This window comes from Rhinolophus ferrumequinum, chromosome 21 (genome assembly GCF_004115265.2).
Source record: "Rhinolophus ferrumequinum isolate MPI-CBG mRhiFer1 chromosome 21, mRhiFer1_v1.p, whole genome shotgun sequence".
Classification (NCBI taxonomy): Eukaryota; Metazoa; Chordata; class Mammalia; order Chiroptera; family Rhinolophidae; genus Rhinolophus; species Rhinolophus ferrumequinum.
The window spans coordinates 35,123,630-35,148,885 of NC_046304.1; the positions used below are offsets into that span (position 1 = coordinate 35,123,630).

General features: G+C 52.1%; 1 protein-coding gene and 1 non-coding gene across 3 annotated transcripts; one reads left to right on the forward strand and one right to left on the reverse strand.

Annotated features, from left to right (window-relative positions):
- The first annotated feature begins 1,444 nt into the window (after positions 1-1,444).
- OSBPL7 (oxysterol binding protein like 7) lies at positions 1,445-13,831 on the forward strand. 2 transcript variants are annotated; one of them, XM_033091498.1, is made up of 22 exons: positions 1,445-1,591; positions 1,681-1,806; positions 1,964-2,017; positions 2,602-2,715; positions 3,070-3,180; positions 3,294-3,411; positions 4,079-4,182; positions 4,547-4,639; positions 4,723-4,855; positions 4,939-5,033; positions 5,222-5,317; positions 6,015-6,152; positions 6,742-6,835; positions 7,450-7,697; positions 7,898-8,035; positions 10,541-10,604; positions 10,719-10,797; positions 11,711-11,855; positions 11,964-12,108; positions 12,194-12,320; positions 12,524-12,646; positions 12,801-13,831. In XM_033091498.1, exons 1-22 carry the CDS (start codon positions 1,517-1,519, stop codon positions 12,907-12,909), a joined length of 2,529 nt encoding a protein of 842 aa, XP_032947389.1. In that variant the 5' UTR covers positions 1,445-1,516; the 3' UTR covers positions 12,910-13,831. The 2 variants fall into 2 exon arrangements, 1 of the variants encoding a protein (XP_032947389.1); XR_004421385.1 differs by lacking the exon at positions 12,801-13,831 and having other exon boundaries at positions 12,238-12,320.
- Positions 13,832-20,585: 6,754 nt separating this feature from the next.
- LOC117014124 (small nucleolar RNA SNORA1) lies at positions 20,586-20,693 on the reverse strand. Its single transcript, XR_004421429.1, has one exon. It is a non-coding gene; the product is annotated as a small nucleolar RNA SNORA1 (small nucleolar RNA).
- Between the last annotated feature and the right edge of the window lie 4,563 nt (positions 20,694-25,256).

Here is a 25,256-nt window from a genome sequence, read left to right on the forward strand (position 1 = left end):
GCGCGCGCGGGCCAAGGAGCATTGGCGTCCATGGACCCTGGGGTAAGGGGGCCACGCTGGCATCAGCTGACATTCCTGGCGAGGGCTTCCTCCTACCTGAAGCTGGCGGGTCTGCTCCTCCGGAGACGGGGGGCGGGAATGGAGGTGGAGAGGGGGCACCCACCTGGTTTATCTCGACCCTGCACCCTCTAATGACAGAGCCTCCCCCTCTACCCTCAAGCAGTGGGAGGCCGAGGTCCCACAGGGCAGGAAAAGGGCACAGGGATACCCAAACGCCAGGAGAGTTTCGGAACTTTCAATGGCTGAATGCAGGAGTTTCCTCACCTGGATCAGCTTCTGGCAGCATGGGCCCCTCTGCCCTGATCTCCTGGCCATCCCTGCCCCACCAGTCCCTGTTCCCTCTAGCCTCAATTCCTCAGGTGCTTACAAGCTCCCTCGGACGATCTGAGCTGTTTCCCCAGGCTCCGGCTAACCTTGCCCCTTCCGTCCCCTCCCCCATCTCTCTCTCTCTCTCTCTCTCTCTCTCTCTCTCTCTCTCTCTCTCTCTCTCACACACACACACACACACACACACACACACACGGTCTCATGCATTATTGATCTCCCTGTGGAGCCAGGATGGCCAGGGCTGGTGCCAAGGGTGCCTGTGGGCACTGCTGCAGGACCTGTGTGGACCTCGGCATGTTCTTAGCCACTTCTCCTCCCCCCCCCCCCACAGTGTCTCCATCAGCTTAGTCCCCTGCCCTCTTTGGGTGGGTACCCCAAGGAATGGGATGGTAGAAAGGCAGTGGTGAGGTTTTGGGGGGACACTGAGGGTCCAAAGTGGGTATCCTAAGGGGATGTTTGATGGGAGGAGGCACAGGGAAAAATGGGGGCTGTCTCAGCCCTCAGTTTCCCTATGTAGAAAATGGGAGCCCAAGAACTGGAGGATATGGGGACCAACTGGTGGGGAGTTGGGATAAAGGGGTTGGGAGGTTCTGCAGGGGAGTCATGACAGGGGAGTCTCCAAGCCATGGTGGTAGGGGTACACGGTCTTGAAGTGAGAGGAGCTGGTTTGAGATCTTGCTTTATCTAGTCTCTGAATTCCTTTGGCCTTTTTTGGAGCCTCTTCACTCCCCTGCCTCACCTCTGATCACCCCCCAGGGGATCCTCCCGAGATAACACCAAGTTTTTCCTGGAGCCCAGGAATGTGTGTTTAGGGTGGGGCTGGGTGGACTTTTCTTGGTTTTCCCTGTGGCGCAGGTCTGCCTTTCAGTGAACTAGCACACAGTGGCTGCAGTGGGAGGGTCTAGACTTGGAGGCCCACCCAAGGTGGGGTAGGGACAGACCCAGGAGAGGCAGGTCGGGGAGCAGATGGGTTGGTGAGCTCATCTCCGAGAATGGAGGTGGAGAAGGTGATAGCAGGGTCTATGCTAATGGGGTCTCTTTCTTGCTTTAAGAACCCCTTCGGGACAAGGCGACACCCTTCCGCTTCACCTCGCTCTGGTCCTCAGAGGGAGTAGCCTCTCCCTTCTCCATGGACTTCCAAGAGAGAGACCCTCCCTCGCTGGTGGAGAGAACTCAATCTGCAAAGCCCAGTGGTGCTCAGCAGGTCTGAGGGTAGGAAGCAGGCAGTGGGTGGGCTTCACTTGGCCCCAGGGGGCTTCACCAGCGGCTCCCCAACTCTGTCCTGGACTGCAGGCCTCCGAGCTGTGGGAGGTGATGGAGGAGCCTCGGGGCCGGAGGGGTGCAGAGGGTATCATGCCTGAGAGGCAGGAAGGCCACCTGCTCAAGAAGAGAAAGTGGCCTTTGAAGGGCTGGCACAAGGTAGGGTGGGCAGATGCTGGTGGGTTGGGCAGTACGGGGATGGGGTGGGGTGGGTGGGTGTGTTGAGAAGAAGAAAAGTCCATGTGAGTGGTTGCTCTCTCCCCACACTCTTTCCTCTTGGCTATCCGGGTCCTGTACCTCCTGGGCAACGTCACAGAGATACTTTGTGCTCGAGGACGGGATCCTTCGCTATGCAACCACTCAGCAAGATGTGAGTCAGGCCCTGGCGTGGGGTGGTGGGAGGAGTCTGGCCCCAGAATGCTCTGGGCAGGCAGGGGGTTTCTGGAATCCTCCAGAGCAGGGCCTGAATCCCAAGCAAACCATTCCTGGGTGTGGGGTCTTGAGCAAGTGTCTTCCTTAGCCCTCAGCTCCCTCGTCTCTAAGCTGAGGAGAGTGTCATCACCCACTTGTAGGGTCATTTTCTTGGTAAGGGCCCTCAGGACTGTGTCTGGCACAAAAGTGTCCACAAAGGGGAGTTTTATTATCCTTGTCCCCTTCTCATGCTGGGAATGAGAAAGCGAAGGCCTAGCCTCCTGGGTTCTCTCTTCCTCAGCCTGAAGGACGCCCGAGGGTGGGGATAGTTTTCCCTGCTCTGTGACTCCCTCAAGCTCAGAATGTGACTTCTGAATTCTGCGCACAGGAGGACAATTGACAACTCCCTGCAGATACTGTTACTTGGGCATGAGGATGAACCTATTGCTTGGCCCTGGGCCTAGAGTGGCCTCAGGGAGATGGTAGCTCTGTGGCCCAGGGATCTAAAAGCAGCCTCCTCCTCCCCATGACCCCCCACCCTAGATCACCAAGGGGAAGCTCCATGGCTCCATTGATGTCCGACTATCTGTCATGTCCATCAACAAAAAGGCCCAGCGCATTGACCTTGACACCGAAGACAATATCTACCACCTCAAGGTGACATCCCTGGGAGCCAGGTGGTGGCTTGGCACCCAGCCTGGCAGAGGCACTGGGGCACACAAGACAGGGGGACGGGCTGAGGGTCTCTTTATCCCTGAGTTTGACAAGAAGGGAATCGTGTCTAGTAGCCAATGGCAAACCGCCCCTGTTGGTTTTGATGTGAACAGGCGCAGCGCTAAGGGCTCAGACACTTGGGGAAGCTGTGCTCTGCCTCCCCGCAGGAGCCTTTGCACAAGCTGGGCGCTAAAGGGAGCGAGCCTGCTCGCCTGGGGACCAGAGCCCCGACTTCTTGTCCCTGGAGAGCAGTCCTCCTTTCATATAGCCTCCCCCTACTCTCTATCACTTCTGCAGATCAAATCCCAGGACCTGTTCCAGAGCTGGGTGGCCCAGCTGCGTGCCCACCGCCTGGCCCAGCGCCTGGACATGCCCCGCGGCCCACTGCCTAGCACCACTCACCAGAAGGTAAGATGGGTCCTGAGCCAGGAGATGTGGGGATTCAGGGCTGGCGGCTTGAGGGAACTGTGAAAGCCGGGGAGGCGGGTACCATCCTTCTTGACCCTTGACTTACCCCGCAGGTTCCGGGTGCCCAGCTTCCCACAGTGGTTAATGCCTCAGCTCTTCCTGGGGTTGGACCTCGTGAGAAGGTGTCTTCCTGGCTGAGGGGCAGTGATGGCCTAGACCGCTGCTCTCATGGTGAGGGGCCCCTGGCACTGAGCCTCGATGGGTAGGGCCCACGTTGTCAGGTCTAGGTGACATCAGCAGTCACAAGGAGGAGAAATTGTTACCTTCAGCCCTGCCTCAGGGTGCCCCAGTCTGATGGGGGGGATAGCCTCTGTCTCCAAGCTGATAGGGTCTACCCAGGCTCTGTCCCGGGAGCCCTAATCTTACACAGGGCAACTGGGCTCGTGCCCTCGGCGCATGGATAGACACGGACACAGGGCCAGGCTTTAGCACAGAATGCCAATGCAGGGAGGGGTCCTGAGGAGTAGTGCCTGGGAAGGGTGCTCTGGCATCGGGTTCCTGGAGTAGGGGCTGTGATGTTGGCTGGGGGGAAGTGCAGACCAAGCGTTGAGAGAGAATGAGGCCCCTCCCCCGCCTGTGGGGAGATAGCAGAGGTAAGGTGTAGTCTGGAGACAGAGTGGAGACTGGGGTGCTGGCCATCTTGGGAAACCAGTGTGAGGCCAGACCCAGAGGTGGGAACTGGGGACTGCTTTGGGCTCACAAGCGGGAGACGGGGAGATAGTATCAGGATTTCTCTGGCCGCTGGGTGAAGCCCTTGGAGGAAGGTAAGCTAGGGGACAGACTTTGGGGTGCTCGGCCAGTGTTGGGATAGGGTCTTCCTCATTCATTCTTCCCGCAGAGCTCTCTGAGTGTCAGGGGAAGCTCCAGGAACTACACAGACTCCTCCAGAGCCTGGAGTCCCTGCACCGAATCCCCTCAGCCCCCGTTATCCCCACACACCAGGTGAGGTCCAGGGGAGGAGGCAGGCTCCTGTCCAGGGGTCTCTCTCCTGCTTGCCGCCTTCATTCCATCACTTTCCTGGGACTGGTCCCCAGTCCCCCTTATGTGACTGCTGTTTTCAGGAGAGCCACATATCTTCCTAGTTGCCTCTCTTTCCATGTCCAGACTGCCTCAGGGTTGTCTCTGCGCTCCTTTGGAATGACCCCTTCGTCCTGTGCCCATGCTTCTGCCGGGGGTTGGTCTTCTTCCTCTGGGATGTCAGTTGTCTCTGTGTCTCCTCTGTGGCCATCTGCCTCTCTCCAGCTTTGATGGTTGCTGCCCTTTTCCCCACCCTAAGAGTGAAACTCCCCTCACCTTGACTTGCCAGGCCTCGGTGACAACTGAGAGACCCAAGAAGGGGAAACGGACCAGCCGCATGTGGTGCACACAGAGCTTTGCCAAGGATGACACCATTGGACGGGTGAGGTGGGGTGTGGACCCGAGTGACGGGGGTGAGACGTACTGAAGGAGGCTTCTCCTTCAACCCCTCCCTTTTACCCACAGGTTGGGCGTCTCCATGGCTCTGTTCCCAACCTGTCTCGCTACCTGGAGTCCCGGGACCACTCAGGATCCCGCGGGCTGCCACCCCCAGACTATGCCCACCTGCAGCGCAACTTCTGGGCCCTGGCCCAGAAGGGTGAGTGTGTGAGGGAGGAGATGAGGGGCAGGCAGGGGGAGGGGGAGGGACAGGAGTCTGATGGCCTGCCCCTGCCCCGACAGTGCACAGCTCCCTCAGCAGCGTCTTGGCTGCCCTCACCGCTGAACGGGACCAACTGAGGGAACTGCACCAGGATTCAGAGCTGTCCAGGATGGGGGTGAGGCCTGGGGACAAGGTGGCTGGTGGGAGGAGAGGGCTGGAAGTTGAGTACTGCAAGCCTGGGGGTGATAGTGGATCTGGGCCAGGAAGGGGGGGGTGGGGGGTTTACAGAGGCAGCCTCTGCATGGCAGGGCAGGGAAGGGCTTCATCCTCCTGGTACCCTGTCCCCTCCCCCTCCCCCTACAGGTCTCTGAGGCCTCAGCTGGCCCAAGACGCCTCCATTCGCTGTCCATCTCCTCAGACACTACGGCAGACTCTTTCAGTTCCCTCAACCCTGAGGAGGTAGGAACCGGGTGGGCAGTGGGGACCATTTCTGTCCTAGCAGGAGTGAAGGCATGGTTTTCAGACCTGAAACAGAGCCCAGAAATCCTAGCTCATAACATTGGCAGCAGCTGCAGCTTGGTCATTCCTTAACAGTGTGCAGATTGCTTTTACTTTTAATTCAGAGGCCTGTGGACAGTGATTCCTACCCTCAAGTTCATAGACCAGGAAACAGAGACTCAAAGAGTCTAATTGTTGGGCTCAGCCTCCCACATTTGTGGACCGGCTGCACTGGGACTTAGGGATTCTGAGCACAGACTCGGGGGCCCTACTCCATGGGTTTGAACTTGGCTTCACTGCATGCCAACTTTGTGACCCTGAGCCTAATCTGCAAAGTGGGGGTAGTAAGTACACCTACTTCATAGGATGAGTCGCAGGATTAATTGAGTTAATGCAAGCAAAGTGCTCGGAGCTGGGCTCAGAATCAGCACTCAGGAAGTGTAAGCACTTACTGTGGAACCCGTGTCTCCTTACTCACAGGCTGGTGTTCATTCCACTATGCTCGCCCCCCCTGCATCTTCTCCTGCTCAACAGGTTTCAGACTCAGACAGTGAAAGTCCTGGTTATGCTTCCCTCTCAAGGGAGCTGTCAGGCAAGGGGAGCCCTGCCTGACTCTCCGGGCTTGGCCTCTGGGATCTGACCTGTCCTACTTCCACAGCAAGAAGCTCTGTACATGAAGGGGCGAGAGCTGACCCCCCAGCTCTCCCAGAGCAGCGTCTTGTCTCTCGCTGATTCCCACACAGAGTTCTTTGATGCCTGCGAGGTTCTCCTGTCCGCCAGCTCTTCTGAGAATGAGGTGAGGGAGGAGGGAAGCTGGCAGTGAGAGAGAAGAACCCTGTGAATATAGGGTAGGGGTGGGGTTCAGAGAGACTACAATGTGTAGATTCCCCAATCCTTTCTATCTGCCTCCGCTGCTCTCTCTGGGAACATGTCTAACCCTGCTGGGTTTGAGCGGCCCTGCTCAGAAATCTCTGCTGGGGACCCTTCTTCCAGTTTAACGTGCTTTATCTTTGTTGGGTTCTCCTGAAACTGCTGCCTCAGCTCCACCCCAGCCATCTTCCTGCAACCCCATTTCAGATCTAAATCTCCCTTGATCCCTAATCTCCATCCCTGCTGAATCTTGGTAACTCCCAACTTCCCGTTCCTTTGTCTCAACAAGTCCCTGATCTTTCTGCCCCAGTCGTAGGGCCAGGCCCTCCTTCTCCCAAAGTGGCAGGTGGTTCCAGGCCTTTTGGGGCAGTGTCTTAGGGCTCAGACCCCCCCAAATATGTTCTCTTCCCCTTCCCACCAAAGGGCTAGCTGGGCAGAGTCTTGCCAGGCCCTGGGCACTGCCCAGCTGCCCGGGGAAGGCCCAGTATGCCCGGCCTGTCATCTTCCCGGCCCAGGGCTCAGAGGAAGAGGAGTCGTGCACCAGTGAAATCACCACCAGCTTGTCCGAGGAGGTGCTGGACCTCAGGGGAGCTCAGCGCTATCAGAAAGGTGCCAGCCAGGTGTTTGGGCGGGGGGGGCTGGAGGTGGTAGAGAGATAGTGTTGTCCACGGCCCAGGCCCTTTGGGGAGGCAGTCCCTTGTGGTAACTGGTGGGGTAAGGGCTTTGGATGCTGACTCCAGAGGTGACCCCAGGAGGTGAGGAAGGCTAAGCTGTGAGTTACAGAATGTTCCAGCAGTGGCTGCGGAGGTGGGTCAGGCTCAGGCCTCGAGGCTAGCTGGTCTTCTGAGAAGGCTCACATAGGGCCTGATAGAGAGGGAAAAGATCCCACTTTGCCACTTTTTAGCATTGTGGCTTTGGACAAGTCATTTTACTTTTTGGAGCCTGTTTCCTCATCTATAAAGTGGATGGAATAATCTGCATCCTGACTTTGGTTTCTGTGTTTATGAAAGGAACTGAAAGCAAGGGTGGGGACTAGGGAAGGGATTTTGGGGTGCAGTTACCCTGCTGCCCACCAGGGAGCTGATCAAGAATTAGATCCCCAGCTGTCCTGCCCCGCAGTGGGTTGAGACTGGGTCTTGGCTGGGAGGCAATAGGGCTGTGGGCCAGCCTGAGGGCCTGCTGTGTCTGGATGCTGGGAGAGTGACGGCTGTGGTGGGCCCCAGGGGTGTGTGTTCCAGGGAGAGCTCCGGGGCCACCCCGTCGCCGCTGCCTGCCTGCGGCCAGCGGGCCTGGGGTTGACGTGAGCCTGTGGAACATACTGCGTAACAACATCGGCAAGGACCTGTCGAAGGTGTCAATGCCTGTGCAGCTCAACGAGCCACTCAACACTCTGCAGCGGCTCTGTGAGGAGCTTGAGTACAGCAGCCTCCTGGACCAGGCCAGCCGCATCGCCGACCCCTGCGAGCGCATGGTACCAGCCCCCACCCACCCTTGGGCCCAGCCAGGCTACCTCTTCCTCCTGAGGGCCCCTGCCTCCCAGAAAATCCTGGCTGGGCAGCTGCTGAAGTCCCTCCCCAGTTCCCCAGTCCTTGCTTGCGGCGGGACAGTATCTCCTTCTCTGATCCCTACCTCCGACCCCCGTTAGCAGTCTCCCTGCCCTTCCGCCCACAGGTGTACGTTGCAGCCTTTGCTGTCTCTGCCTACTCCTCCACGTACCACCGAGCGGGCTGCAAACCCTTCAACCCTGTCCTGGGGGAGACCTACGAGTGTGAGCGGCCTGACCGAGGCTTCCGCTTCATCAGTGAGCAGGTGTGGGCCCTGGAGAACAGGGCTGGCCTCATGGGTGTCTGGGGCAGGATAGCATCTGGGCTCCAGAGGGGCCAGGGCATGGGAGAGAACACAGGATAGTTGGCTCAGTGCTAGACACTGGGCCCTATGCTGGAAGTGCAGAGGGCTCTATTTGAAGGAGCTCCCCATTCAGTGTGGGAGACGGACTTGAAATAAGGAGTTACTGTGCCATGTTCTAGAGCTGGGATCATGGAGGCTTATAGGCGGCCAGTCAGCTCCCCTGGGAAGGCATGCTCTAGAGGGTGATCTTGAACTAAGTCTTGAAGGCTGAATTGGAGTTCACCAGGAGTACCAGGCGGTGGGGAAAATGTGATGTCCCAGACCGTGTAACGAACAGATGAACGTGTTTGGGAGGAGTTAGACATCGGCTGGAAGGCAAGGCAGGGCCAGACGCTGAGGAGCCCTGTAGGTAACGGTAAGGAGGAGTTTGTTTGTGTTTTAAATCCTGAAGGCTACGGGGAGTCATTGAAGGGTTTTAAGTAATAGAGTGACATGCTCAGAATTGTAAAGAACACTCGGGCAGTGGTGTACGGACAGGTCAGAGAAGCCCATTAGGAGGCCATTTCAGTCACCTCCCTAAGAGCTGATGAGGACCTGCATTTAGGCCGTGGCAGCTGGATTGGGTGGACGGAGGATTCAAGAGCTATTTATGTGTTGCCCTTGACAGAACTCAGTGGTCAGCAGAATGTTCTTACAAGTAAGGAGTCGGGGAGGTGGTTGATGAGAGGGAGAAGTCTGGGGTGGCCTCGAATTTCTGGATTGGGGGATTTGGTGGGTGTGTGGTGGTGCCAGTTAGCAAGATGGAGAGAATGTGAGGAAGGTCATTGAGTTAGGGAGGCTCCTTGTCATGGGGACTTGACTTCCAAGGAGAGATGTCCAGTAGGCCCTGGGGGATGTGGGCCTGGAGCTCCCCGGACAGCTCTGGGTGGGGCTGACAGATAGGGGAGTCACCAGTGTAGATGGCAGGGAAAGTCATGGACTGCTCCCAGGAGACGGTCTGGAGAGGAGGGCCGGCAGGAAAGGTGGAGGAGCTCTGAGGCAAAGGGGGGTGGCGCTTAGTGGGGTGTCATTGGCTTCCTGCCAAGGAAGATTTCAGACAAAGACTGGGGGCTGAGGCTGGATTACAGTTGGTGTAAATTGGAAGTAAAAAACAAATAATAATAAAATAGAGAAAAATGCAGATTATTTCCAAAAAATTTTACCATGAGGGAAAGAAGAGGGAGAGAGAGTGGCAGCCAGAGGGGGAGATAAAGGGTTGAGACATTTTGTTTGTTTGTTTAGATGTTTTTGAAAACATGGTGACAAGTGTACACAGTCCAATAGTGTGTACAATAAACAAAACGACCCTCCACCTTACTCCTCTGAGGGGACAGCCGCTGCCAGTGTTTGTTTTACTCTTTGTTAAGATGGAAGAAACAGGAGCTACTTCTATCCAGAGAGAAAGAGAAATGTAGAGGGAAAGACTAAAGTGCAGGGGGGTGGGGGGAGGAGTGAGGGGCCTGCAGGAAGGGGTGGCGGGTAGCGTGGAGGAGGAAGGGGTCCTTGCCTGGCAGCAGGTCGGGGTGGGAGCCCATAAGTTGCTGGAAGGAGTTGGCCTCTGTCCTCCCTCTGACTGTGCGAGGGAGGGTTCTGGTTTAAGAGGGTGGCTTGGGTATCAACCCTCAGAGGAGGGTTATAGGTGATGTGAGGGCCCAGGACAGACATGATGCAGAATTAGAAGTTTCCCCGCGTGTGCTGTGTCTCTGCTACATGGAGAGGTGGTGATGGTGGTGGTGGTAGGGGGACGGTTCTGAAGAGCGTGGAGTTGGGGCAGCATGGAGGCGGCCAGTCAGTGCTGGGAGTCGTGGCAAGTGGTGGCAGCAGGTTGTTGAGGGTGCTGGGCGAGAGGGCTGGACATGACTGAGCAGTCTCAGCTGGGTGGGAAGGAGATGGAGCTGGTAACAGGCCATGGCAAAGCAGAGCAGTTGGAAGTCTTGGCAGGAGCCACGGGCAACAGTGAACGGAGAAAGAGGCAAGGCAGGCAGGCTTGTGGGACACAGGAGTTTAAGAGTCCAGATGTGGAGCCGTTTGTTTCAAAGTGCACAAGGCCAGGGTTTTCCGAGGGTTTGTGAGGAGGTTGCAGGGAGAAGGTGAGAGAAGAGGGTGCTCGTGGGAGCGTTGGACCCCGCCTGTCACTGCCAGAGGACTTCAAAGGCTTGAGCAAGGGCTCTGGAAGGCTCCATAGACAGGGGTGGCAAGGAGGCGAGTGAGTGAGAAGGGAGAACAGAGGGACCTTGTGAAAAAAGAGAGAATGATGGAATTGGGTGATGGCCAAGGATGAGAGGGACAAGAGACCTGGAACTAACTGATCTTCTGATTCTTAGGGGAACTGGGGCTGGAGGTAAGGGACTCTGAGGGGCCCTGGGGTCAGGAGCAGACCTCATGGCCCTTAAGGGCAGCCTCAAGAGAACTTCCTTGCTCACCAAGGTCTCCCACCATCCCCCTATCTCGGCGTGCCATGCAGAGTCTGAGAACTTCATCTTCTGGCAAGGTGAGGTAGGGTCATGGTGGGGTGGGCCTGGGGGTGAAGGGCAGATGGCGGAGGGGCTGGAACACTCTCTGCTCTTATCTCTGCTGTCACTCTCTTCTCCCAACCTAACTCCAGACATGAAGTGGAAGAACAAGTTCTGGGGCAAATCCCTGGAGATTGTGCCTGTGGGAACAGTCAATGTCAGCCTACCCAGGTGAGTGTTCCTAAGCGCTCAGCCCCCGGGCCCAGTCTACAGGCCATCCTCCAGACTGGGACGGGGAGGTGGGAGGGATAGGAGAGAAAGATCCTGCCTGAAGCTGCTTGGAGTGGGCAGTGTCTGTACACTTTGCACCCATATTTGCAGCAGTTGCCAATAAAGAAAGGTGAAAAATCTTAGCATGGTAGAGCTGGAAGGGCTCATTGAGTTCATCTGGTGCAGTGACTTTCATGCTTTTTTGACCATGATTCACAGTAAGAAATGCATTTGAGACTTCATGGCAGCGCGCGCACACACACACACACACCCCTAAATTGATCTCAGGACTGGTCACAAACCACATTTGAAACCCCTTCATCCAGCTCTCTTTACAGGGGGGACTGCAGCCAGGGAAGAGGGGCTTACCCAGCGTGGTCCAGAAGTTAGCCAGAGGCCAGTGCAGGGGTCAGGGTCAGGGAGAGCCTGGGCTTTGGGGTCAGACGTCCTGGCTGGGAGTCCTGGTTCTGTCACTTAATAGCTATGCAGGCGGCAAAAAGACTTGATGCCTCAGAGCCTCAAGTTTGCTCTTCTATAAAATAAGAGTAACACGGATGCGGTCATAGAACAGGCCTACCACCGTCCTGCCCCTCGAGGCACGGGCCCTGTTTGTGTTTTGTATCCCCATGACTTAGGCACTTAGGAGCTTGTGTTAGCTGAGTACTTTCTGGGGAGGCTGCTGTGTGTTATAAATACAACATTTATAATTATATAAATATAACATTTATGGTATATATACATGGTATACCATGTCACCCTTCATGGTATAGCCAGAACCAGGACCACTGTGACCTGTGCCAGTGAGACAGGCTCTCTCTGGCTCAGGATTGTACGAGGGCCAGCCAGCTGCCCTCCCATGCTCTGTCTCTCTCAGGTTTGGGGACCACTTTGAATGGAACAAGGTGACATCCTGCATTCACAACATCCTGAGTGGCCAGCGCTGGATCGAGCACTATGGGGAGGTGCTCATCCGGAACACAAAGGACAGCTCCTGCCACTGCAAGATAACCTTCTGCAAGGTGGGCGTGCATCCCTGACCCTGCCCAGCCGCCCCCAGCAACTCACCCTGCGGAAGGGGAGGGGACACCTCCCTAAGCCCCCCACTCTCTCCCCCACCTCCACCACAGGCCAAATACTGGAGTTCCAACATCCACGAGGTGCAGGGGGCTGTGTTCAGTCGCAGTGGTCGTGTTCTCCACCGTCTCTTTGGGAAGTGGAACGAAGGGCTGTACCGGGGACCCCCACCCGGTGGTCAGTGCATCTGGAAACCCAGTAAGTGGGGTGGTCAGGGAGGGTTGGGCAGGGTGAGGGCAGCTACAGCACAGTCCACCTGCCCCAGCCCCTGCCTTCCCCCCAGACTCAATGCCCCCAGACTATGAGCGAAACTTCGGCTTCACTCAGTTTGCCTTGGAGCTGAATGAGCTGACGGCAGAGCTGAAACGGTCACTGCCTTCTACAGACACACGGCTCCGGCCAGACCAGAGGTCAGTGCCAGGCGGGCGCTGCCCTAGAACTGCCAGGCTTCTCCCCTACGTGGGTTTCTGTGTAGAGCTGGGACTGTCCTTCCTTCCTTGCATTGCCTCAGGGAAATGGGGCCTGTTTGGGGTAGAGCAGGGCAGGGGACAGAGGCCTTGGATTTGGGCGTCCCTGAGGGGACAGTTCCACTGACGGCAGTCTGGATGCCCAGGTATCTGGAGGAGGGGAATGTACAGGCCGCTGAAGCCCAGAAGAGAAGGATTGAGCAGCTTCAGCGAGACAGGCGCAAAGTGATGGAGGAGAACAATATCGTCCACCAGGCTCGCTTCTTCAGGTGCCTTTGCCTTCGCCCTGGGTCTCTGCAATGCAGGCCCCCAGCCCTCCTCCCCTTCCTGCTTTGAGTGACGCCAGCAGCAGGAGGTAGCATCTCTGGATCAGTCTTAATTCTGGATATTCACCCTTCTCCCTCCATGGTTCTCTTCCCTCAGGCGGCAGACAGATGGCAGCGGGAAGGAGTGGTGGGTGACTAACAACACGTACTGGCGGCTGCGGGCCGAGCCTGGCTATGGGAATCTGGATGGGGCTGTGCTCTGGTAGCCCTGGCCCCAGGGGCTGTAGGCTCCAGTTCCTCCATCCTGCCCCCACCCCCGCCACGGACACATGGGTGAGGCCAGGCTCCCCAACTTACTGCCCTGGGGACCAGAGGGGCAACACTGGCTCTAGCCCTTTCCTCTCTGCTGGTCAGAGGGGCTACATCTCAGTGCATCACCCACCCTGTGTTTGGGGTGAGAAGCAGGATTCGTGCTTCCCCAGTCTTGTTGCCCCCATAACCGGCATGTAAGACCCTTCTTGCTCTTTCACCCCCTACCTTCCCCCTGGGGGTACTTGGGGGAGATTCCAGGCTCTCCTGGATCTGCTCCCCATTTCAGTGCCTTCCTAAGACACAGGGAACCCCTTGATGCTCCCCAGGCTTCCTATGCCCAGGACTCGGGCCCCAGCTGTGTGGACGGGGTGAGGGAAGGAGAGGAGACAGCCTTTTCTTTCACCCTGTCCTTCCCAAGCCCCTCTCCAGCATCTTCTCCCCGCTGCCCTGGTCCAGCAGGGCTTCCTTTGCTTGGTCCCTGGCAATCTCTCCCATACCCCTGGATCCTCTTCTCCCAAACTGCAAAACGCCTCCAGCTTCCAGCTCCTTTGGCCCTGGTCCTCAAGTGGTTTCCTTCAGGATCCCCCCAGAGCAGATAAGTCCTCTCCAAGAGATGGAGAGCAGACTGAGCAGGCAGGGAGCCTGGCCTCAGACCCACCAGGAGTGAGTGAGCACGTGTGAGAGTGTAAGTTTGTGTAGAAGTGTGTGTGTGTGTGTGTGTGTGTGTGTGTGCGCCTGTGTACTGCTTGCAGGCGAGCAGGATTCCTAATGTAGCCTGGACCTGGGTGTCCACCACTGTTGCTGCTCATTTTCACACAGTCTGCCTCTGACTAAGGTGAATTGCTGACATTCCAAGCTCCAATAAAGACTGTCCCAAACTTTGGCCTGTGACTATTCACTTAAACACATGTGTGCTCAAGTTCAAAGGCGCACAGCTACCCACTCACCTGGGCTAAAAATCCGGTATTGTCTCTCTCCCAGAATCCTCACATCCTGTCAGTACTACCTCAAGTACCCCGCAGCTCTGGCCCTTCTCTCGACTGTACCTGTCCTAGGCTGGGCACTTACCAACCCTTGCTTGGGTCCAATGCTTGCAGTAGCTTTGAAGCCCCCAGTTGCTCCATTTTAATGCTGGCTTTCAAGGTGAGATTTTAAAAGAGAAAAGATGAGCACCTTGTGCCTACTTCAAATACATCCATCTCTCTGAGTGCCTAAAGGAAAACCCAAACACTTCAACCAGACAGAAAACTGTCTGGTCCCTGTCATGCAGGGTGTCATGTGGACTCTCTGGTTCCGCTCCCCACATAAGAACGCAGGACATGGTGAGGCCAAAAAGGAACACCCACGGAGCCATAGATAGGGGAGTCATACCACTATATTCTCGCTGGCGGCTGGGTTGGAGACACAGGAAGCAGGAGCCACATGATCCGCAACCTGCCGTCCACTTCTCTCTGCCAACCAACCTCGCTAGCTGCAATCCACCGTGTTATCTGCAATCCGCGCTTGCCAACTCAGCCACCATCTGCTTGCTAGCCCCCATTTTCTGTTAGCGTAGCCACGGCAGTTATATTAGTGGCCAATGGCTCACTGGTTACAGCTGACGGCCAACTAACCACAGCTGATGGCCATCCAATCACAGTTAATGGCCATTTACTACCCAAGTGAGCACCTTTCCACGTGAGCGGGAGAGCCTGGAAACTGCACTCCTGGCTCTGTCACCACAGTCCCTGTCCTGCTCTAGCAGCGCTGACCCCTATACCCAGCCTCCCTGGTCAGGTCTGTGCCCCGACCCCCACCCCCTAGATGAGTGAGTGTTCAGGAAAAGGTGGGAGGGACTAGAAGGCACTGGAGAACGGGGCGAGTTGCAGTTTCTCCTGCTCCCCCATCACCTAGGCTGAGCCCAGCTGTTATTCCAAAGCTGTGTGATCTTCAAGTGCCTTACCTCTTTGTTCAGAGAATTCATTCTCTCATTTCGCTTCTTTTGTGTCTTAGAGGAGACTATATCTGGAGTGGCCCCGGTTCCTGAATTCATTAGTTGTCTTTTAGCCCCTGACTCCACCCCACCACAACAGCAAGCCCCAGACCCGGCCCTGGTTTGATGGATGTCCCAGGAGTAAGTTGTGCTTTCTCTGGGCAGGTAGCAAGAACAGAGGGGACCCCTGAGCTATGGCAGCCCTTCTAATCCTAGTCTTTTTCTTTTCCTCCCTCCCCCAGCCCCTGGGGTGGGGTGGTGGTCCACATTTCCACATTTTATTTACAGAGAGTGTTAAAATGAACACGCTTGCTCTGGCACCACATGCCAGAAATAACCTATCAGGCCCCCAAGAATCTGGCAGTGGCTTGGGCCCAGCTCGGTAGTGATAAATGACAGCAGCAGACACTACTTATCAGCTCACATTCCTGTAGATTGCCAGTGTACTCTACTTTTGCCCACCTTCACTTTTCAGAGCAGTCACTGGGTCAGGAAAGCCCTTCTCTGGGAGACCCAGGTGTCCCCAACTACTCCCAGAAGCTGCCCACGTATTCTGGAAGAGAGTGGTCAGGCCCCCTTTAGTGGTGTCTCCTCACTGCCAGGCAACAGCACCCCGAGGACAGCTGGTCCAGGACCCCCACATACACTTACACACATGGAGCTCTCATAAGAGAACTTCCCCTAAGTTTCCACTAATACCTCTCCTGTTTGTGTACTGCTCCCCTAGCTATCACACTGGGGGAGGAACACTGAATATTGTCTTGTACCCTAACTTTGAACTTCCAAAGAAAAAGGCAGGTGGAGTGGAGAGTAGGAAGAAGACCACCCTTAGGTCCAGACAAGAAGTGCCCATGCCAGGACCCTGTGCTTTAAAAGGTCTCTTTTCTAGCCTTCCTCTGACAATGCCTCGCCTCACAGGGCCAGAAATTGGTGGGGTTGTGGAAATGTGGTATCTGACCCCTCACAGAACATTTTGGGTAACTGGGACCTTGGAATCCCTGACCAATTGGCTTCTAGACCACTGTGCAGGTATTTCCCAGGCACTCCTTGTTGCGGGTTGACTGTGCCAGCCAGTATGTGTGCTCCCTCCCAGTGCATGACAGATCTGGGGGTCAGCCATTGGTCTAGGGCCAGGTCTCCCCACACTGGTGAAGAACTCGAAGGATTCTGAGAATTCTAAATTCAAACCTGGTGTTTCAGGTCATTATAAAGTTATATTTTGTCAAGGCTGGAAGGTAAAACATCTTATTTAAGTTGTTAGTTTGGTTTATAATTTAAGTATTTAACATATGTATGGGCCTCTGTTTGTACTCCTGGGCCCTCTAACTGTTAGGGGGGCCCAAGAAGATTCCTTGTATTGTGCTTCTGAAGGGAGTTTGCCTGTGTGTGTGTCAAGGGGACGTGCATTGTGCCCTCCTGGCGATGATGAGAATGGGGATGAGAAGGAAGCTAGGCCAGTGCCAGTTTAGCTAGAAATCTTGGCCGATGGGGGAAGCCATCTCACCTAGGACCCCCGGAGAGAGATAGAGAAGGTGGGAGGTGGGGACAGCAGGTCATATTTGCCTGCCTTCCCTTCTCTGCCACTTAGCAAGGTACTCCGGACTCAGGGCAACCTCTCTCCTCCAAGCAAGGCCATCAGAGACTAGCATACTCCCCTCTACCCCCTGTGAGGCAGGGTAGACAGGGACCGGCCCTGAACTAAGAGCCAGGAAGTATGAGTTTTGGGCCTGGCGCTGCTGTTTATTCCCTTCCTTTGGTTTTGCCTCTGTAGAGTGGGTGTGGTGATAACCACCCAGCTCCCTCACAGTTTACCTCCTTTATCAAAGGAGATAGTGGGACTCGGCATTGTCCAAGCAATGGTGCATCAGACAAGGGTGGCTTCACATGACCTGGGTAGAGTCACCCCCAGCTCTGCCGTCCCCATACCTGGGGCCTCCCAGTAAAGCAGCAAGTCCTCCCTGAGAGAGGGAAGCAGAGCTCCGTGGTGGATGTGCAGACACAGTTGGGGCCCTAAGTGTCCCAATGCTTTTGGCAGGAAAAGGAGGATACAGAGCATCTTCACAAAACATGGGGGCCTCAGGCACGGGTCAAGGGGGAGGGGGCCGCCCGCCTCATCTCCGTGGTTCCTCTCCCCATCAATCCCTGAGACAGACACAGCATCTTTATGTCCTTAGCTGACTGACCTCCCTCCCCAACTGAGAGTTCCTGCCCCACCCACCTGAAACACACAGAAACCTGGCCAAAAAAAGGCCAGAAATTTCCGGAAGGGCAGGAATCCCAGGCTGGCAAAGAGGAGGGTAGTGGGGACAGAAATGGGCACCGGTCCCAGGCGTCACCTTCAGCGCGCGCTCTGGCACCGACACGAGGTGGCCCGAGATGAGAGGTGGCCGGGGCGCGTGGGGACATCCCGCTTCGCAGGAGCATCGGGAGCAGAGCCGCGCTGGCCAGTCAGGCGGCTCAGGTGCAGCTGTCGGGGTGGCCGCGGGGCGGAGCCCGAGGACCGGAGACGCCGGAGCGCGAGAGCCTTGGTAGGGCAGGAGGGACTTGGCGCGCCTCAGCCCGGAGCGGCGCGGGGCCGGGTGAGCCACTGGTGGGGAAACCCTGCTGGGATGCGGGAGGAAGGGCTCGGGGACCCGGGCGCCAGGGCGGGCAGAGGGGCGGCTGGAGTCCCTGAGCCCTCCCTCCGCGCACACGAATGCGGGTCCCTTCCCCAACAAGGACACCGGGGCGCTGCCCAACCTGGGACCTTGGCCCCAGCCTGTAGCCCCTGAAGAGAGGGCAGGCCCAGGGCGCCCCAAACCTGGACGGCCTTTCGCAACAGCCTCGACCACTCTCCCCCTCCATGTCAATGGGTGTCAGGTCGCCCCAGAATGAACATCTGGAAAAGGATGTCCCGAGCGAAAAAAGGATGGAAGAAAGGGCAGCATGGGCTGGAAGAGTGACAAAGGGTGAGAACAAGAGGGAGGCTGCAGGGATGTCTGAAGGCAGAATAATTTAGAACCCGTTTGTCATGGAAAGGAGGTGGTGACCGAGTTCTCTTTCTAGGTTGTCTTTCTAGGTTGTCTGTTTCTCCTTGAAGTTCTTTAAAACGACAACAGCGTAACACAAGTCTTTTTGTTTTACCTCCTCTTTACCCCTATTCGAACAACGTATTGTTCATTGTTGGAAAATTGACAAATAAAAACAACAACAAAAACCACATATTACTTTAAAAGTATGCATAATATTCCATTGTAGAATAGGAGGTTTAGATTTATAACCTTTAAAACACATCATGACATAACACAGCAACAGAAATCCTTGAAACATCGTCTACAGCTGATTTTTTTTTTTTAAGGCTAAATTACTAAACATGAAATTATTAGATCTAATGCAGTGGGTTTCAAGCCCCGCGGCACATTCTATTGCTCTGGGAAGTTTTACCAAACACCATGGGCCCTGTGGTGCAGTTATTGCTAACCTTCACCACACACTTCTAGACCCTTCTAACCGAAACAGACTCACTCAAACTATCTACTCACTCAGACTACCTACCTTGCGTCATATTTGACAATAATTTTATTTGTTCAATATTACTCAAATAATAATTGTTTTTCTTTCTTCTCTAGTGGATTTTACTCATCTGTATTCTGAGAAAATTGCCCATTTAATCCACATTTCCAAGTCAGTATGTAGTTGTATGTGTTGTTCACTCATAATTATTTTCATTAACCTAGTAGCTGTTATTATATCACATTCTTATTTCTCAAAATTTATTTCTGTCTGAAGGCTAAAATTAAAAAGACATAATATGAAGTGTTGGAAAGGATATAGAACAATAGATCTCTCATACCTTGCTGGTGGGAGTGTAAATTGGTACAACCATGTGGGAAGCTGTCAATACCTTTTAAAACTAAAATTCATATACCCTAGGATGAGCAGTTCCACTCCTAGTCATATTCCCAACAGAAATGAATGCACGTGTTCCCCAAAGGACATATACAAGAATGCTTGTGACATTCATTATTCATTATTACCAAAATACTAGATACATCCCAAACATTCATCAAGAGGAGACTGGATAAATAAATTGTGGTATGTTTATACAGTGGAAATCAAAACAATAGAGCAGGGCCGGCCTGGTGGCTCAGATGGTTGGAGCTTCGTGCTCCTAATGCCGAAGTCTGCCTGTTTGATTCCCACATGGGCCAGTGGGCTCTCAACCACAAGGTTGCTGGGTTCGACTCCTCCACTCCTGCAAGGGATGGTGGGTTCTGCCCCCTGCAACTAACAATGGGAACTGGACCTGGAGCTGAGCTGCGCCCTCCACAACTAAGATTGAAAGGACAACAACTTGACTTGGAAAAAGTCCTAGAAGTACACACTGTTCCCCAATAAAGTCCTGTTCTCCTTCCCCAATAAAAACAAAACAAAACAAAAAACATATCACCCAGTAACATTTAAAACAAAACAAAACAATAGAGCAACGTAAAAAGAAAATACTGCTACTTACAACAACATGAATGAATATCACAGACATAATATTGAGCAAAGCCATACTACATAATGAATGACATAGAACTATAGAAAGTTCTATGGTGACAGAAAACCAATTAATGGTGACCTTTACATAGAGGGGTATTGTCTGAGAGGGGTTCCAATGGAGCCTTCTAGGGGTGCTGGAAATGTTCTAAATTCACCAAGCTGTCTATACACTTAAGATTTGTGCACCTAACTGTGTATAATTTTACCTCAATACAAAGTAAAAAAGAAAAATTTGGAAAAAAGTACTTCTGTTTTGCAGTATTTTCCCCAAATGTGAATTTCCTTTCTTGTGACCTCTTCATATCCTTCCTTTTGTTTCATATTTTAATAGATACCATTGGGTTATTTTTCAAACTTTATTATTTCTAGAGTGAGCATAATTAAATAACACATGTGCTGTTTGCCCAGAACTGTCACGGCTGGATTTTCCTAGGGTTTTCTCAACTATTACTTGAGGATTATTATGAACCTTCTCTCTAAGTTTTGAAAAATGCAAATAGTAATTTTATGTTATTTTTTTCTGAAATTCATATGATTTCTTACAGATTACACAGTGAGTTAAATGAAATAAAACAGCAAAAGGAAGAGAAAGCAAAGCAAGGTGCTTATGCCCAGAACAGAGAAAGGGCAAAGGATTTCATCAGATGAGTAGGGTCTTCTACAATTATTTATGTCAAAGGTACAATACAACTGTTAACTGCTAAATTTTATTTTTATTCCCACCACAGAAAACACTAGAGAAACTTTGAGCCAAAAATACATGATGACTTTCTACAAAAAGCGTAAAGTTTTGGTTGTATTTTATGTGTAACATAGGCACAATTATTTTAAGTTAATAAATTTTTATTTAAGGAATTTTTCATGTTGGGGTTCCTTTCACTGCCTTAGTTCCTTCTGAGTTTGAGTCTTAATCCCTTTTAAAAATAATTTTTGCTCAATCCCCAGTTGTCAAGTCAATCAGTGCCATAATCATTGGGACCCAATTTCTTCAAGCAGTTTACTTTAGGGTCCTAGAAGTTAAAATGTAAAAAGTACATTGCTATTTTGACAAATGATCTAAAATATATTATTCCTTAATTGTTTCTAATATTGAAGTCTTATTACATCCAATTTTTACTCATTGAGCATAGCAAAAAATGTTACAGGTCTCATTGTCACCACTGCAATAAACTTACTGTGATGGAAGCATAACCTGTGTCTCAGAATAGCCACATTATTATTATGTTATTTTTAATTGTGGTAAAATACACAGAGCATAAAAGTTGTATACTTGTGCAGCCATCACCACTATTTAGCTCCAGAACCTTTTTCATTTTTCCAAACTATAATTCTGTACCCATTAAACAATAATGCCCCATTCTCCTCTCCCCCACCCCATGGCAACTACCATTCTATTTTCTGTCTGTATGAATTTGACTACTCCAAATACCTGTGTATAGGTGGAATTACACAGTATTTTGAAGAGGTCATTGTTACCAAAAATATGAATGTTACATGGGGAAACATATGTTTCAGACACTAGAAAATCACAATGGCAACACTGAAAGAAAATGAAATATTTTCTTCTATATTTTTATAAGGCTGCAGAACACTTAAGATGACCCTGATCTGTCCAGGGTGCTGATAACTCACAAGCCATCCTGCCAAACAGGTTGGAAAGATTTGATGCTAATTATGATATTAGCTCTAGTGGCTTTATGGCTTCCAGCCTTGAGGAGAACTGAGGATCCAGACTCTTCTCTCCCCATCCTCACCCTGGAGAAAAGTAAGTCAGGGACATCCTGTCTTGAACCCAATAGATTAGAATCCCAAGGAAACTTGAAAGGAGGTACAAAGCTCAAAATAAAGCACAACGAAATGATACCTTGGAGAAGAGTATATGAACATTGGATTGAAAATTTTAAACCAAGAGTTATAGCAATAAACTCACAACTCAGGATAATGGTAAACTCTGGGGGAGACCAAGGTAACTGGATAGGGAAGGAGGACACAGATGCAAAATTATTGGTATTGTTTGGATCTTAATTTGTGTTTTATTCATAGGCATTTGTTTCAATATTACACTTCAAATCATAGGTATATGCCATATGTATTTTTATATGCACCAAAAATGCAATATAAAAGATCATGAAAATTAATAAGATTCCTTAAAGGAATCTTGAAAAGAGATAAGCCTAGGGAGGTGTTTATATGCTGCAGGAAGAATTGGGCCACTCAAAGAAATGAAAGTTTTTGGGTTTTCATCTCCCACATTGTTTGTTACTATTGAAAACATATGAATTGTTAATCTTACTACATTTTTATATTGAAAATGACACTATGTAAAATAATACAATATTTTATAGATGAGTTTAGAAATACTGCTTTGTCACTCTTTCACTTTATGAGACTATTTGATCCAAATTGCTCCTTTGGTATCTTATGCTTGTTTTCACTAATGGGACTGTTTGAGCACTTCCATCTGAGCTACTTGAGGATAAAAAATTTTTGCATCATGTGTGATTATGTCCCTGGAAATTTTATCCCAAGTTACCCGTTTGCTATTCATGATCTTCACAATATAACAACCTATTGTATGAAATTTCCCTTTTTATTCTGAAAATATAAAAGACACTGTAAAGAGCACATACAATGAACCCCTATATTCTCATCCCCTAGAATTAACAATTATCAAACTTTTTGTGAACATGTTTTCACTTCTTTAGGATAAATGCCCAGGAGTGCAATTGCAGAATCCGATGTTAGTTGCATCACCCAGATGTTTTTGCACGTGCAAACTACACACACACGTATACATATATATATTCGAAAACAGCGAGCATTGTATAAACATCCTTCTGTGACTTTCCTTTTGTTTCCTTTTCCCCCCTTTTGTTTCTTTTTGAACCTAAAATATATTTGGGTACTTTTCATTTGCATATGTATAGAACTACATCATTCACCTTAACAGATTCATAATATGTTCCATTGCGTGGATTTACAGAAAATGTGGCCGGCACTGAACAAGACCCTCGGAAGCTGCCACTGTCATCCGCTGCCAAGGACATGACCATTGCTGCTGCCCACTGCCACACTGCGACCTGGGGGGTGTTCTCCAGGGCATTACTTTTTTCCCCTTGTTACTTACCAACAATTACTTAGACTTAACTAGAAGGATACTCATTTCTTTGCCTTCTACTCTTTACCCACATCTTGCCCTTTTGTGGCTTCACTATTTTTTCTTCCTGAACACATCCTCAAATCATTCAGAGAGAGTCTGTGGGTGATAAACTTTCTTAGGGTTTGCAAATCTAAAAATCTTTCCTTCACCTCCTCACTTGAGCGTTAGTTTGGATGCGTTGAGGATTTCAAGTTTACAATTCTGGGCTGTTCTCAGCTCTGCTCTTTACTACACCTCAGCTCAGGCTCCAATTCCCTCTGGTGGTCAGGCAGAGATCTCAACCCTGGCTCCATCACCCTGTACTCCACAGACAAAACACAATATCATTGTAACATCTTTATATCTAATAGCCTATGTCTGATCCCCTCCCCAATTAGGGAGCCTCGGGCTGTGGGTAGTCCCACTTCAGACATGCAGAGAAACCTTACTAAATGGGGCCAGGTAGTTCTAGAAGGGCAAGAAGTCTCAGGCTGACAAAAATGAAGGTTGAGGAGGCAGAAATGGGCACCAGCCCCAGGCATCACCTTCAGCGCACGCTCGGGCACCAACGCAGGGTAGCTCGGGATGGGAGGTGGCCGGGGCGGGCGCGTAGGGACAGTCCGCTTCGCAGAAGCATGGGGCAGAGCCGCGCAGCCCAGCCAGGGTGCAGCTGGCCCGGTGGCCACAGAGCGGAGCCCGAGGACCACAGATGCGGGAGCTCGGGCCTCTGCCGGGCGGGAGAGACCCTGCACTCCACGTCCTCGGTCGCCTCTGCCCAGAGCGGCTCGAAGGCCCCCGGCTCCCGGAGCGCGAGGGAGGTGCGGGGTCCGCTGCCATCCTCAGAACCGGTCACCCTCTGGTGAGAAGACCCCGCTGGGATGCGGGAGGGAGGGCAAGGGTACCCAGGCGTAGGGGGTCTCAGGCCCCTTACAGGACTTTTTGTTTCTAATCCTTGTAACAGCCTATATGGTGAACACTACTGCCCCGTATTACAGGAGAGAAAAGTAGAAATCAAGACGCCTGACTCCCAGGCCAATGTTCTTCTCAAGCCCAGGACTACTTCATCTTTCTGTATTGATAACTATCTTGCCTCCTCACCAGAATACAAGCCCCCGGGTGTCAGGGCTCTGACATCCCTGAGGCCACAGCTGATGCTGTCCCAGCTGTGATTCTAAGTGACAGAAGTCTTACTAAACCCCCCATCCTGAGCCAGGACTGGGCGGGAGCATCTGGAACATGGTGGATAATGTGACTCAGTGGAGGCTTCCAAAAGGATTTCTGGCCTGAAGGGCATGGTCAGAGCTTAGAGAGCTTCACAGGACACTGCCCTTGATACTGGCACAGGGAGTGAGGCCTCAGGGGCCAGTAATGCTGAGACCATGCTAGGCTCAGCTCTCAAACTTTCCAGAGCCGAGCATTCCTTACACACACACACAGACACACACACAGACACAGACAGACATACAGACACACACACACACACACGAAACATGTCAGAAAGCCCAGACTTGCCTGTGAGAAGGGGGGTCCACCTGAACTGACACACCAAGTTCAGAGGGCTGGGAGGCCCTGGCTGACCCTCTGGGTATCTCCTTCTGTCCCCAGTCCTTGATGTAGTTCCTTGAGGACAGTTCTGAGTTTGATAGCCTGGGGGTCCCCTTCACTGATGGCGCATTGGTGCAGCCTTCACCAGGACCCTGTTATTCAAGCTGTCATTCAGACTACTAAGTCATCTTAAATGACCTGTAACCTTTCTTTGCCCACATACGCCAAGCCCTGTGGTTTCTCTCAACTTGTGGTCGGGTGGCTGGAATTTCATTGTTCTGTGGGTTGAAGTAGAGGAGTGTGTCTTGGCCTAAAGAGGGTAAAGTAAGCCTCTGGACCCTGAGACTCCTACGGGAGGGTGTGAGAAGAGCAGTTCCTTCCCAGCTTCATGGAGGAGAGCAATTCAGCCCAAACAACACCACTTGGATCAGGTGTAGCCATGTCTTGGCAGGGAAGACCCTTCAGTTCTGGAAGGCCAGGCCCCCGCCAGGCAGGCCAAGGACCTACAAGTCTTTGTTCCAGGTCCCACCAAAGAGGCTATTCCTTCCCCAGGGCCTTGGGTCTTTCCAAACTGTAATGGTGCTGGGATGATAGCTTCCAGCCAATCTGCACCAGCCCACTCTGGGGTCTCCCCTCCAGCACCACAGCTTCAGGCCCTCACAGGGAGTGGGCCACCAAAGCAGACATGGGAACATTGGGAGGCAGGAACAGACACTCAGGCCCCATCTTTCCCAACTCTGCTTTCTTTCCTAATGTTATTTGATTAGTTGTGGTTGTTTTTACAATGAATGTGGGTTGGTTTTTTTGTATTTTTAACAATGTGAATTTTTCTTACAATGACTTATTTGATTTTGAAAAGAGGAAGAAAGGATTATAAGTGTGCTTTGCTGTTCCCCCATCATATACAAATATACACCTTAGGGTATGTGTATCTGTCAATGCATATAGGAAAATCTTGAACAGATTTTACGAAAGTGTGAATGGTGTCACCTCCCAGGAGTTGGGCAAAGAGTAGGGGCTGGACTTCAGTGTTCTCTTTTGTACCCTTTAGAATTGCTTATATATTTTGCAAGGAGTTTATACTTCTTTTAGAATTAAAATAAATTGGAGAAAAAGTATTC